The 15,102-nt window shown below is 35.7% G+C and overlaps 2 protein-coding genes and 1 pseudogene across 2 annotated transcripts in view; 1 reads left to right on the top strand and 2 right to left on the bottom strand.

Moving 5' to 3' along the window:
• LOC107690984 (PDZ domain-containing protein GIPC1-like) overlaps window positions 1–1,214 on the bottom strand; it is a 23,938-nt gene extending 22,724 nt beyond the window's left edge. Inside the window, exon 1 of the mRNA XM_016489434.1 lies at window positions 652–1,214. Within this exon, the coding sequence (XP_016344920.1) occupies window positions 652–918 (267 nt within the window). The 5' untranslated portion in view covers window positions 919–1,214. The remainder of the gene's footprint in view (window positions 1–651) is intronic.
• Window positions 1,215–1,717: 503 nt separating this feature from the next.
• LOC107690981 (dnaJ homolog subfamily B member 4-like) lies at window positions 1,718–5,694 on the bottom strand. Its single transcript, XM_016489428.1, has 3 exons — window positions 5,226–5,694; window positions 4,203–4,777; window positions 1,718–2,735 (listed from the first exon to the last, which is right to left on the bottom strand). Exons 1-3 carry the CDS (start codon window positions 5,434–5,436, stop codon window positions 2,502–2,504), a joined length of 1,020 nt encoding a protein of 339 aa, XP_016344914.1. The 5' UTR covers window positions 5,437–5,694; the 3' UTR covers window positions 1,718–2,501.
• A 2,128-nt stretch (window positions 5,695–7,822) lies between these two features.
• Window positions 7,823–15,102, top strand: part of LOC107691274 (calcium-binding mitochondrial carrier protein SCaMC-1-B-like) — a 14,081-nt pseudogene continuing 6,801 nt past the window's right edge.

The following is a 15,102-nucleotide window of genomic DNA, read 5'->3' as shown; positions in this document are numbered from 1 at the left end:
GTTTATATTAGACACAATATTGTCTGATTTTGCTAAATTGTGTACGTGAAAATATTACCTATAAAGCCACAGAAGAACTGTTGTGCGTCTCCTAATAAATCACAATAGGTGTTGGACTTGAAGCAGAACTGCACACACTGCTCTGTTTGTGACATCAACGTACAGCGAGAGCGATTAGACAGCATTTTTAAAATGTTTGTTTTGATGCCAAATAAGTCTTGCTGTTTTGCTTTTTTGTTAAAGCAGTGTTGCTGTTGTAAAGTTATACAGCTACAGTTGTGTTGCTGGGTTTTATAGCAGGTTCTGGGTTTCTTCCTTATCACTCTGTATTTACAGGATTTCACTGTACTGTATTAAGTAGGTGTACTGTATTCCAAGTTGCTTCAGAAGTATTGCAAGTACTACGTACAACAATAAAACAGTGCATTGACATAAAAAAGGACATTTACTTTTGGTACTTAAGTACTTTTTAAAGCAAGTACTTCTGTGCTTTTACTTGAGTAAAAATCTGTCTTTACAACTTTTACTTGTAATGGAGTAATATTTGACCAGCAGTATCTGTACTTTCACTCAAGTAATGGAGTTGAGTACTTTGTGCGCCTCAGCTGCGTACTGACTCAAAAAGAAATATGTTTAATAGTTGACATTTACCTCGTCCGGACTTAAATTAAACGCTTCTGCTATTTTGCTGTACAGCTCTTTGACGTTCGAGAAGCCCTCGATCCTGCCCGTGGGACTCCCGTGTGCGAGCTGCGTGTGAAACACCAGTTTCGGTCGCATGCTGGCAGGTGGAGGAGGGAGTCCGCCACCGTTCACCGCGGACTTCCCGACAACTGCGTGTCCGCTGACCTCCTCGTTTTCCACTAAGTTCGAGCTTTCCCTCGACTTGTTTTTCTTTTTCCTGAGTCCCAAAGGCATGTTCGCTCCTCCTGTAAATCCGTAGGGGGAATTAAGTACACGGGAACCGGACAGCTAAAGCATTGAAGGACGCAAATCAACCTGTTGAATGTGTCCTTTTTGTTCAGCTCGTTCCCACTCTTCGAATGCGAGCCGGGGCCTAAAAACGGTAGTATTCAACAGGTAGCAGATTAGAAATAGACGGTATGCGGATCTACTGTAAACTCTCTTGCCGTTGAGGCGCAGACAATTAACAACTCTTTGGCCGAACGCACGCGCGCTACAGGACGCCGACAGTGACGTCATCCAGCAACTCATTTACCTGGCTCAGGTGTCAATTATTTAACTCCAACCGGTGAAAGTAGATGAAGATAAACATACGCCTACCAAGAACGATTATTATAGCATAAATAGTAGCCTGTTGAAGATACACTTTCCTCTCCAAAGTCAGATTACATAACAGATACGTGAGTGTAGAAACTATAACCAATACCCATTTTGAATTTGTAATTGCCTATTTCGTCCAGCACTGTATATATCATTTTTTTCATCTTGGTGCCATTCACTCTTAATCATTTAGTAAGGATACAGTCTTGTTTGCCATCATTCTTTTCACTGAGATTTAATATCTCGTTTGTGCTTTCAGAAATCACAGTCATCATTCTGATACGACTAATTTTGAGTAGCCTAGCAAAGGTTGCCGACTATTTTGGACCTCATTTCCCTCATGTAGTCTGATTTTGAACATGTGGCGTCCTCTGGCGGATATTCCAATGAATCACTTTACAGTAGTACACACTACACAGTACAGTAGTTGAGGATTCTGTACCTGCTACATTTTTTTATTAAATCTATCATACAGGTTTATCCATAAACTTCAAACACAAGACACTAGGAGTAGTCAATAGAGTGGAAATGTAAAATAAAATGATTCTAACAATGCAAACGCTCTCCTAACTTTCTATGAATAAGCATGGTGTGCTATGAACCCACAGCACAAGTAACCACATTTTTGGTCTCTGTCAAAGACAATTACATTACGTGAGTCCGTTGCTCACATTTACAAGGATCTGACATATCAGATCTGAAAAGGCATTAGTTGAGTCTCGCTAAATGCTTTAATATTGCAAATGAAGGCAAGTATCCATGGTACCATAACACAGTTCACTCCAAGCCATCATTTACTAAAATTACATACTTTGCATTTAGAAAGAAGAACAGTACACGATCTGTCAGTACAGATGGGATCTACTTGAGAAAGGCAAACAAATAAATCTGTATAATTTAGTCTGTAAAACACTGATTTCAATTAAACATTTCATACGGCACAATTCAAAAGAAGCATAAAAATAACAGTAACTTTGCGAGAACAAAAAAAATATTCAGACACAGATTGCACTTTAAGTTGGTACTGTCACTGACATACACAGGCATGCACAGGCATGCAACATAATTCATATATAGTATGTATTAGATATATAACATATATATTTAACAAACATTTAGATAAAAAATAGAAATTGCACATTCTCAAAATTTGATTTGTCATATTAGGGGACTGAATTGTTCATATAGAAATGTCACTAAGTCTGTCCAAGCCCAATTTATGAGGTCGGTAAGTGTCGTTTCAGGACATCCTTGGCATTAGATGGCAGACTGTCAGGAAAGTTCACATCAAACTCCACAATGAGGTCCCCTCTTTGTTCTGGGTTCTTTGGGAAGGGCAGTCCTTGTCCAGCAATGACCTTCCTCATGCCGGGTTTGATAACATCGGTTATCTTCATATTGCACGTTTTACCGTCTATCGTCGACACGGTGACAGAGCAACCACACAATGACTAGGATCAAAGACAAAACAATTGTAAGATAAGAAATATTGGTAACTCTTTACAATAATATTATTAACAATATTCTGTTACCAAAATATTCTAAACTTTAACTGTAAATGTGTTATTAGTTTTACTATACTAATATGACAAAGTTTACATAAAAGCAGTCTTGTTAGTATTAACTGTTCATAACTGCATAACTACAATATAAATAGATATAAAACAAGTTATAAAAAGTTTTAAATTTTCATCCCTTTATAAAAACAATGACTGACTAAGTTTTATGTATGCCTGGTGTGAGCTGCTTTCAACTCTGATTAATCTGTAATTGAATTGGACCAGCTTTTAGATACGCATTCATTTTTCAGCTTTTCATGATATTCATGCACATCTTGACTCTCTGTTATTTCTTTAAACTTTCTTCTTAAAACAACAACCATCAGGACAAGAAACTGGGAACAACACAAAACTTTCCCATTATGATAGTATCCTGTACACATATAGGCCTACCATCATTTCTATTCATTATACTGCAAATATTGTGTGCAAAATATATATCCAACTCTTTCCTTTTCATCACCTGCATCCCATCCAACAGCCTAAAATCCTATTTCAATGGTTTTGAAGGCCACCCTGTGTCATGACATTTACAGACACAGGACTGTCTATCAATGATTCTGCCATATATGCACATCTTGATGGCCATGTAACAGTTTAAGTGGGCGAGCTCCTTTTCTGGCATCTCACAACAGATGATCGAGCTCATATTCCTTCCTGTCCAAACTTCATTATGTAAGAGACAAGATTTCACCCAAAGAATTTAACATTTTTAGTTAGGCAAATGTACAAAACTGTGCCTTATACAAACTTGCACAGATAAATAGATCTATAGACTATAAAAGTGTTTATAATTTTAACTGAAACAAAATGCTACATTAAAAACATGTAAATTGGCAATAAACTGTAAAACTGTAGTTCTTACATGCTGTAATTTAACCTTCCATAAATGGTGTAAAATTAGATTGAATTTAATGGAATTAATAACTAGGACTAATTTTGCTGAAAAATACTGTCTAAATTATATTTTTTTGGAAATAAAATTATGCTATATTAAAATCTATATTATGTTCAACAAGACAGCATTTTTGAAGTCATTTATTATTCATTTATTGAAAAATAGATAGTTGTATAAGCCTGCTGTAATTTAACTTACCATATATGGTTGAATATTATATTGCATGCACTTTTACTGTAAAATACTGTTATGCTTTTGGGAGTAAAAAAAAATATGAATTATCTAATTTAGGTGAAAATCTATATTATACTCAGCAAGACAACACAATAGTCAGATGATAGATAGATAGATAGATAGATAGATAGATAGACAGATAGATAGATAGATAGATAGATAGATAGATAGATAGATAGATAGATAGATAACACAACAGTCAGATGTCAGTCAGTGGCTTCTCTCACCTGGCGCAAACTGACCCGGACCGGGTACACGATATCAGACCCCTCTCGTCGAAAGTGGGCGTGAGGCTTGTCTTTAATGACAAACACGATATCGGCAGGAATGGTATTAGGCGATTCGTCACCCTCGCGTGGAAACGTGATTTTAGTTCCCTCTTTCCACCCACGCTTGATCTCAATCGTGAGGATTTTGTCCTCGGTTCTCAAGGTCCGCCCGTCCGGATTCAAGCGATTGCGTGAGATTTTCATGCGCTTGCTGCATCCATGGAACACCTCCTCTAGAGACACCCGGAGCTCGTGGTGGATCGCGGGGTCCTGTTTTCTGCGCGGCGGACCGCCCTGACCAACTCGCTCGCGTGGAAATCCATTTATGTTAAAACTCGTAAAAGAACCAAAGGGGTCACTGCCGTCCACCTCCATGTCATCGTCATCCCGTCCATTGACTTTCCTGCCAAAAAATATCTCGAAAGGATTGGCTCCCCCGAAAAACGTGGCAAACGTTGCGTGAGGATCTCCATGGAAGGTGTAGGTGAAGTTGCCTCCTGGCCCGTCGGACACCCCTCCACCTCCTTTAAGGCCTAAAATGCATAGATTTGACAGAAACCACGTTTTTATCTCTGGGAGAAAAACTGAGGAAGATTTAGGCCACAGGCCTCATGATGTTAAAGGCTTGAATTACAATGCACCCCACTGCGGTCCCCCTAAATAAACACAAATCATATACGCACGTCAGACCAATTATTTATAATTACAACTGCGGTGACATCCAGTTTCGACTCTTAAATACACAACATTTACAGAGCTTTGCTTCCGATTTTAAAGAATGCGTTGATTGAGCACTAAAAGGACAAAAAAAGCTTGACTGCTATGGTCAACTTTGTATAGCGTAGCCTATCCTGAGATTCCGTTTTCATTACTACAACATGTAGCCTACATCCGAGATATTTAAGAGAGTAGCAGACAGAAGGATTAAGCATTCATATTTTCGCTGTTATTTCGGAAAGTACAGAGATGAAGGAAGCCTACCTTCTTCGCCGTACTGGTCATATATTTCTCGTTTCTTTGGATCACTAAGAACTTCATAAGCCTCCGCGACCTCCTTGAATTTCTCCTCCGCATTGGGCGTCTTGTTTTTGTCAGGATGCCATTTCAGAGCCTGCTTTTTGTACGCCTTTTTGATGTCGTCGTCTGATGCTCCTTTTGCGATTCCCAATATTTTGTAATAATCTTTGGCCATGTTCTCCTATGCAGACCCGGCTGGCGCCGCTTCCCGAGGATTCGTCAGTCTCTTGAAAAAGAAGTGAATAAACGCACTGTCGTGGCAACGGTGTCAAATCCTGCCTCTTTAAACCGCGATACAGATGATTAGTTGATCCTGTTGTGTCTGTTTGGAGGCGGTTACTCAGCACTAAAGATCTTGTGTTATTTTACCATCTTTAAATAGCAATTGCTCCCTCCCCTGTACCAGTGCAGCTCTGGAATCAGAGTGTGCTTTGTAGAACGTAATAGCTAAGGCACGTCATTTCCCATTTCAGATAAATCTAAATTCACGAGTAGACGATGCGTAGCATATGTCTCCGAGACAATTCTGTGCTGTGGAGATTCTATCTATCTATCTATCTAGCTATCTATCTATCTATCCATCCATCCATCCATCCATCCATCTATCTGTATATTTTACATATCGTAGGCTACGTTTCAGTAGATAATAGAATGTTATTATAGCCTACCAACCTTGAAAATCTACAAAAAATCTGATTTGCGCATTAAAATATATTCATAGCCTCATAATAATGCAAGTGGTAAAAGTGGAAAGACATCTGATGACTTAATCTTTTGATGAAGTTCAAAGTTGGACTTTCCATGAACACTGGCTAAGAATAGACTAAACACAGTATTAAACAAACACAAAACACCACCAGGGAAACATACATGACAGTAATATAACGAAATAAACTGTAATAAACAACATAAGTCAAATATAATCAACATATCTTGACATATGTTCCAAAAAATCCCATCATCCATTGATCTATCTATCTATCTATCTATCTATCTATCTATCTACAGTATGAAAACAAAATCTGACAAGAAAGAGGTTCCACTTTATTTCATTTGCTATATTCTTGTATGAGAAATAAGGCAAAGAGAGTAGTACAGTTTTTCTCAGTCGCTTTGGTGCATTTCTCAAATCATCCTCAACTAGGTTTTGCAGTTTGTACTAATTGTTTTGAGAACTGCATTAACTGTTGTGCAAATGTAAATAGTGATGTGAGAAATGCACCAAAGTGACTGAGAACAACTGTAAGATTGTTTCGAAAAATGTGCCAAAGCAATTGAGAAAAACTGTAACAGTATGCCATATGCTTATGTATGCCAAATATCCACTTCAAAAGTACAAATTTACACATTACTGTATGTGGGATATTGATTGCATGGCATTAGCAACTGATAATGTAGGAAACCGCAGATAAATGTACATAATCAATTGCATGAATGTACCAAAGCAATCGCAACTTGTTCAAAAGAATGAGAAACTGCTTTTATGATGTGCACAAGTGACTAGATAATGTGGAGGTTGACCAAGTAGTTTTGAGAATTTCATTTCTGATCTGAGAAATGCACCAAAGCGACTGAGAAAAACTGTAAAATTTAAATTAAAATGAAATCAAGTATGACCCCAAATTGCACAATGGCTCTATTTTGTCTTTCGTCGTATGTTGATTAAAGAAAGCCTGACATTCCATAAATGAATGATCATATGCTTACTGTAGGCCATAAGAAATATTTCATTCCAAAATTAGCTTATGCTGGCTCATAGCTGCAACATCATATGACCTTTCTTTTTCTCTAGGCTAGGTTATTATATTGTCTCCCATCAGGACAATTTAACCCCATCTGTCCTTGAGATCACTCTAAACATTTAGACTAAAATAATAGTAATAGAACTAAACAATAATAGCCTAATAATAAAACGAAAGAATAGGCCAGACCCCTCAGTAGCATATTAGCTACTCTAAAACTGTAATGCTTCATTCGTGTTGTAGCTAGTAATCAAAGTCACTATAGATGCAGACAATTAGACGTAATTTTCTGAAAGTAGATGGAAAATATGAGATAATAAAAGGCAGCACTCTAAGTATAGTAGTTCGATCTTTCACTGGCAGGTGGCACCCTGCCAATACAAGATCCAGTTTCCTCCCCATCCCAACTTTCTCCTCACCCAGACCGGCTTTGCATATTTGAAGTAAGCCTAATCTTTGAATACATATTAGATAACGAGTCTAATAGGAATACAACATAAAGAAAATAACCAGAAATAACCATGTTTGGCCGCACAGCTTATCCACATAATAACACACGCCACAGTTCCATCTGCTGGTTCGCATCGGTATATCGCGAGTTTTCCCTCTGCTATGCTGGCTTTTAGCTGGACCACCGCATTGTGCTCCATCCTCTGACTCAGCGTTATCGGAGTAGACTCAGCGTTATCAGAGTAAATAAGGTGAAAATACAATTCATCACAATTAATCTAATCGATTTACTTACAATTATTTCTAGTATCACTCGTAACTTTTAAAAGAAGAACATTTCGTATTTTACGTCGGATCGCAATATTAATCATGGATCACTTCCGCGGCTTGTTTGATAAACTCGACAAGAATGAAGACGGTTTTATATCTACCGAGGAGCTGCAGAGTGAAATGCGAAGGATTGGTGTGGAACCAGTTTGTGAAAAGGTTCAAGTAAGACTTCTTTGTGTGGAATTAAATACTGCTACATTTGAAGAGATGTAGACAAAAGTAATCATTATTTGATACACTCTAAAAAATGCTGGGTTAAAAAGGGACAAACCCAGCTATTGGGTTGTTTTGACCCAGCGGTTGGTTAAACAACCCAACTGCTGGGTCAAAACAACCCAATAGCTGGGGTTGTCCCTTTTTAACCCAGCATTTTTTAGAGTGTATGTATCTGGATTACATTATTGTCAGTAAATATAATCTTTTGTTCAGGCTATCTTGTCCAAATATGACCAAAATGAGGATGGGCGTCTAAGCTATCAGGAATTTCTTATTTACATGATGGACAGAGAGAAGAAATGGAAAATAGATTTCCATGCCCTTGACAGAAATAAATGTGGTAAGCTGTCCGTCTGTGACAAATATCAATATTTTCTATTTAAAACAGCTTTATGTCTAAGAACTGGTCTTTGTTTGGCGGTGTAAAATGTGCTCTCAGCTCACCAAATAAAGTATCAAGACAGTGGCACAACTTTATATATTTTTTCCTTTGATATAGGGGCTATTGACCTGGAGGATATAATCTCTCTGTTTATGGAATTAGGTTTGGTCATATCAAAACCCAACGCAAAGCGAATCATTCAAATGTAAGAGACTTTATGGTGCTGCCTTCACATCTGCAATAGTTTCTCCTTGTAAATTATTATAAAACACTAGTTTACCAAGTAATAGACATCAAGATCACTTTATGTTTGAGATGGGACAGATACCTTGACATATAGGCTATTATATATGGATTTATGTAAATCTCCAAGAGTTTTGTGATCTGACAGTTTAAGTTAAATGCATGGCATATGTATTGAGTAAGCTATTAATCAGAATATTAACATTAAATTCTGATTGTCATTAGGATGGATGAAGACAACTCTATGACAGTAGACTGGGAGGAATTCCTCCAGCACATCATCATTAACCCAGCAGAAAACATTGGAGAGTTGGTATCTTCCTGGAAACATAACCTGGTAAAAAAAAAAAACTGCTTTTAAATACTTATTTCTCTCTAAAAATACGTACATTTAATGTATAGTTCACCCAAAATTAAAACTATTTACTCACCCCCAGTGCCATCTCAGATGTGTAAGATATAATTTTTTTTTCTTCTGCAGAACACAAACAAAATATTTCAGTTCTGTATAGATCCATCGAGGAGTTATTTTTGGTATGTTCTTACCTAAAAGTGATTATATTGCCTCAGCAGACACTAAATCAGTGGAGCCATATTAATTACTTTTATATTGCCTTTATGTGCTTTTTGGAGCTGTAAATTTTGTCACCATTCACTTGCATTGTGTGAACCTTGAGAACTAAGACATTCTAAAAATTGTTGTGTTCTGCAGAAAAGTGATACAAATAAGTAGCCTATGACATGAGTAAATGATGGAAAAAATGTCAATTTTAGCTAAATTAAGCTGTAGCTGTAAGATTTTGCACGCTGCCTTCACATCTGCAATAGTTTCTCCTTGTAAATTATTATAAAACACTAGTTTACCAAGTAATAGACATCAAGATCACTTTATGTTTGAGATGGGACAGATACCTTGACATATAGGCTATTATATATGGATTTATGTAAATCTCCAAGAGTTTTGTGATCTGACAGTTTAAGTTAAATGCATGGCATATGTATTGAGTAAGCTATTAATCAGAATATTAACATTAAATTCTGATTGTCATTAGGATGGATGAAGACAACTCTATGACAGTAGACTGGGAGGAATTCCTCCAGCACATCATCATTAACCCAGCAGAAAACATTGGAGAGTTGGTATCTTCCTGGAAACATAACCTGGTAAAAAAAAAAAACTGCTTTTAAATACTTATTTCTCTCTAAAAATACGTACATTTAATGTATAGTTCACCCAAAATTAAAACTATTTACTCACCCCCAGTGCCATCTCAGATGTGTAAGATATAATTTTTTTTTCTTCTGCAGAACACAAACAAAATATTTCAGTTCTGTATAGATCCATCGAGGAGTTATTTTTGGTATGTTCTTACCTAAAAGTGATTATATTGCCTCAGCAGACACTAAATCAGTGGAGCCATATTAATTACTTTTATATTGCCTTTATGTGCTTTTTGGAGCTGTAAATTTTGTCACCATTCACTTGCATTGTGTGAACCTTGAGAACTAAGACATTCTAAAAATTGTTGTGTTCTGCAGAAAAGTGATACAAATAAGTAGCCTATGACATGAGTAAATGATGGAAAAAATGTCAATTTTAGCTAAATTATTGCTGTAAGATTTTGCACATATCCATTTAATCTGCACTGTTCATAATCAGGTTTATAAAAGGATGTTGTCTTTTTAGGTGTTTGATGTAGGAGAGAGTCGCTCTATGCCTATTGAGTTAACCCAGCAAGAGACTGACCTGTCTATCTGGGGGAACTTTATATTGGCTGCTGGATTGGCAGATGCTGTGTCTAGAACTGTGACAGCACCAATAGACCTGCTAAAGACACGACTTCAGGTAGTTTTTGTCAGTCATAACTAAAATGTGTTTGTTTTGTCTAAATTCACTTAAATGTTTTTGATTTTAAAATCAAAGGACATAAATGCATGTTAGTGCAACTAAAGATACACTAATAGAAAATGATTTGCAAGATGACAAGAATGAAGGCAAGTCACCCAAGGTGAATAGGCTAAAAATGTAATAGATATCACAATACTTCCCCAGTTGATTGGTTACATTAAGAAAAAGAAAAAGAAAACAATGTATTACAAGTTTTCTGAAATGCTATTTTTGAATATGCAAATGAGACATGGTCTAATTAAATATACATTCATTTGCATACATTTTTAGAATGGAACAACCAGGCTCAAAATTCTTGTTTCTGTTTTCTTGAGTTTAATATGTTTACAAAGGGGATTTTGGATATCTCTTTTTATCATAAATCAGAAAATACTGTCCACATCCAGGAAAAAAAAGTACATTTTCACTATGTTTTCAGGAATAAAATGTTGTATAAAATCAGGCAAATGATAAATCCCTCTGTAAGAACATTTTGAATAAGATAGGAATAAAACTCTAAAGTTTAGTGTATGTAAGTGCTACTGAAGTCATTTCTAATCAATGACTTAATAACCACAAACAACCTGGATTTTATGTTTCTAAAGGAAACATGCCTAGAAGACAGCTGCAGTGCAACAGTCCTCAATGAAACAGCCCCTCCTAACTTTACTTTCATGAGTGTCTGCAGTAGAGCTGCACGATTCTGGATAAATTGAGAATCACGATTTTTTTGTCTCAAATAGAGATCACGATTCTCCCACGATTCTGAACTAAACAAAATAATGTGTGGCAAAATATTATTGCTGCAGTCTATTTAAAAGTGTTTAATTAATTTGAATGAATTATTAAACATTTTAATATACACTACCAGCCAAAAGATTTTGAACAGTAAGATTTTTTATGTTTTTTAAAGAATTCTCTTCTGTTCACCAAGCCTGCATTTATTTGATACAAAATACAGCAAAAGCAGTAATATTGTGAAATAATTGTACTATTTAAAATAACTGCTTTCTATTTGAATATATTTTAAAATGTAATTTATTCCTGTAATCAAAGATGAATTTTCAGCATCATTACTCCAGTCTTCAGAGTCACATGATCCTTCAGAAATCATTCTAATATGCTGACTTGCTGTTCAAGAAACATTTTATTATTATTATTATTATCAATATTTAAAACTGAAATTTTTTCAGGATTCTTTGATGAATAGAAAGATCAGCATTCATCTGAAATAAAAGCTTTTGTAACATTATACACTCTACCATTCAAAAGCTTGGAGTCAGTATTTTACAAAAGATTTCTATTTCAGATAAATGTTGCTTTGAAATCACAGGAATAAATTATCAAATAGAAAGTTATTTTAAATAATAAAAATATTTCAAAATTTTACTGTTTTTGCTGTACTTTGGATCAAATAAATGCAGGCTTGGTGAGCAGAAGAGACTTCTTTAAAAAAAATAATAATATTAAAATGATGAAAAAGTTGTTTGAATCAATGATTCAATGACTCATTCATAATCCTACCCATACACAATCGTGGACATACTCTAGATTTAATCATCAGTATGAAAAGACAATGCAGAAAAGCTGAGCGGATGTGGCGGAAGACGAGACTTGAAATCCACTATAGCATCTATAAAGACAGCCTTCATGCTTTCAACGTGGAACTAGCCACAGCTAGACCGAGTTTCTTCTCAAACCTTATAAACAGCAACTTAAACACTCACACTCTTTTTGCTACTGTTGAGAGGCTGAGAACCACCCCCCACCCCAAGTCAGATTCCCAGTGAAATAGGATTGATTTTAAAGTACTTTTACTCGTTTATAAATCACTCAATGGCCTAGGACCTAGAGATCAGATGTGCTAAAACATTAGTCACATTCAAATCTAGACTCAAAACTCATCTGTTTAGCTGTGCATTTATTGAATGAGCACTGTGTGATGTCCGAACTGATTGCACTGTATTTTATGTATGCATAATCATTTTCTATTTTTAACTGTCTTAAATTCATTTTAAATCAATGTTTAAATCATCTTTAAAGTTTTTAAATTCCTTGTTTATTTTTGTGATTATTATTTATTTATTTATGATTATTTTACTTTCTTTTGTGTAAAGCACTTTGGATTACCGTTGTGTACGAAATGTGCTATATAGATAAACTTGCCTTGCCTTGCCTTGAAGTGGAGATTTTTGGCTCAGTGCAGGAGAAAAAAAAAATCATTTTGAGAATACCCTTCAAAGATATGTATTTTAATTGAAATCTACAGACACAAATGGAAAAAAGTGCAATAAAATAAACAATTAAAAGTATAACTTGTATGATTTCCTATATAGTCTGAATCAACACTGCATCCAAAATCTAGAAAATCCAAGTTTAGATAGAATTTGTATTTCAATTAAATTGGAAGTAACCACAATATATTTAATTTGGGAAACTGAGTGTCTGATCTCACAATAATAGCTTAATACACTGCAATATGCTGGATAGGTTTTTGGATCCAAAGCTGTGTCTCTGGGATTCCCGAGAGCTGCAGACGGGAGGTTTTAGATCCTTGTGGCAAGGAAATGCTGTGAATGTTCTTAAAGGAACACCACAATCAATGCTTCAGTGCTTCATCTATGCCCAAGTATGCTAACAAACATGCACACACATTCGCTTGCATGCATAGAAATGTTTGAACATTCGTTCTGTTTACACTTTATTTTGATAGTCCACTTTAAACATTCTACAAACTGTAAGAAACTTTGCAACTACATGTCAAATAACTCTCATTACAGCATTTGTAGACTGTTAGGTTAGGGTTAGTAGAATAAGTTGCCGTACTTGCAAAGTTAGTCAGTAGAACGTCTGTTGAGTGACCATCAAAATAAAATCTTAGATATTAAGCAGACAGTCTACTAATACTCTAATGACTGCTAGTTGACATGTAGTTGCAAAGTTATTTATAGGTATTTGAATGGCTAAAGTGGAATGTCAAAATAAAGTGTTACCTTATTTCTTTATGTCACTGTCCTTACAGATGAGGATGTACACTCTTGGCGACAGGGACAGTCTGTCAGTTCATCAAAGGTTTGGACTGGGCTGTGTGTCAGGGGCCGTGGCACATGCTATGTTCTACCCCTTAGAGGTATCACAGTGACACAACAGGTTGGAGTTCCTTACTGTTAGGTTTTGTTTGTGAAATGTTTGTGAAAGAAAGTGTGTAGTTGTCACGTCTGTCAGCATTTGTTTTTGTTTTTTTTATGGAATTTTTGCAGACATATAAAAAGGTATTACATCGGTTACAAAATGAGATAAGGTGTCTGAGCATTTTTATCTAGAAGGTGAACTTTTACAAAGAATGTCTCATGCAATAACCAGTTACACTCAGTCAATAACCCTGGAAGTCATAAAAAGTCATAGTTTTTTTCTTTTTCAGAACATGACACATTGAGAAATGTCATATTTCTTTCTCTCTAATTTACTTTACAACAAAGGATTCTGACGGTTTCACATTTATCACATTTTTTCCCCTTGACTGTGCCTTTATATGAATCAGAATGCATGGAACAGTTGCAGAACCACTGCATTTTAATCACAGTCCAAACAAACATGCTACATGTAGCATGAGCAGGTTTTGATGTAGATCATATATTTTCAAAATTTAAAGCAAAAACAGACTGCTCTTTAGCTTTGTGAATTTATGCTATATAAAACATCTGCACGAAACAAAAACAGCTGATGGGCTGACTGAGAACGTAAATTCCCTCTCTGACAGCAGGTGGCGCATATGAAACAGCAGCGATACAGTGTTTCCTTGGTTACTGCTGTAAACAAAGCAGAATGCTACATTAATATGCATTATAAAGCAGCAGGCTGGTTGTTGTTAGGATGACAAAAAGCTTTAAAAGTTAAATTTTCAGCTTGGTCTGCCTCAGCTCGTCAATGTCAAAATAACTGAGATGGCCAATCAAATCAAAGTATATTTGATTTGTAGTATATATTAATAAAGCAATAAGCCCCAAGAAGCCGTGGTTTACAGTGAATTTATAACCGCTAAGGGTTATAAATTCACTGTAAACCACGGCTTCACAGGGCTTATTGCTTTTATAAAACGGTTATTCCATATACGTAGTAAGTTTCACAGAATAAAACAGAGCAAATAAAGTGTAATGATATAAAACGGTATTCTTCCACCAAACAATGTAGTTCCTCAGAAACAGTTGTGGTTCCAACAAAGTGGTTGCCGAGCAACACACAGAAGTAAACAAAGGTGTATGTTTGTAGTGTAATTTACAACAGCTTCGAACGCGGCTCAACCAATCAGAATCAAGGACCGGAACTATCCGTTTTATAAACATTATTATACATTTTCTCCTAATTGCGTTCGTCTTCAGCGTCTCTGGCTTCTGTTAACAGCTGTTTACAGTTGGGTTATTTGCTCAGTTAAATAATTCGTTTTGTGTTATTAATAGTGCTGTCAAATTATTAATTCCAATTAATTGCATCCAAAATAAAAGTTTTTGTTTACAGTATATATGTGTGTGTACTGTGTATATTTATTATGTATATATAAATACACAAACACACATGTATATATTATAAAAT

The sequence above is a fragment of the Sinocyclocheilus anshuiensis genome, unplaced genomic scaffold (genome assembly GCF_001515605.1).
Source record: "Sinocyclocheilus anshuiensis isolate Anshui unplaced genomic scaffold, SAMN03320099.WGS_v1.1 scaffold894, whole genome shotgun sequence".
In the NCBI taxonomy this organism is placed as follows: domain Eukaryota; kingdom Metazoa; phylum Chordata; class Actinopteri; order Cypriniformes; family Cyprinidae; genus Sinocyclocheilus; species Sinocyclocheilus anshuiensis.
This window is presented reverse-complemented; position numbering and strand designations above follow the sequence as displayed.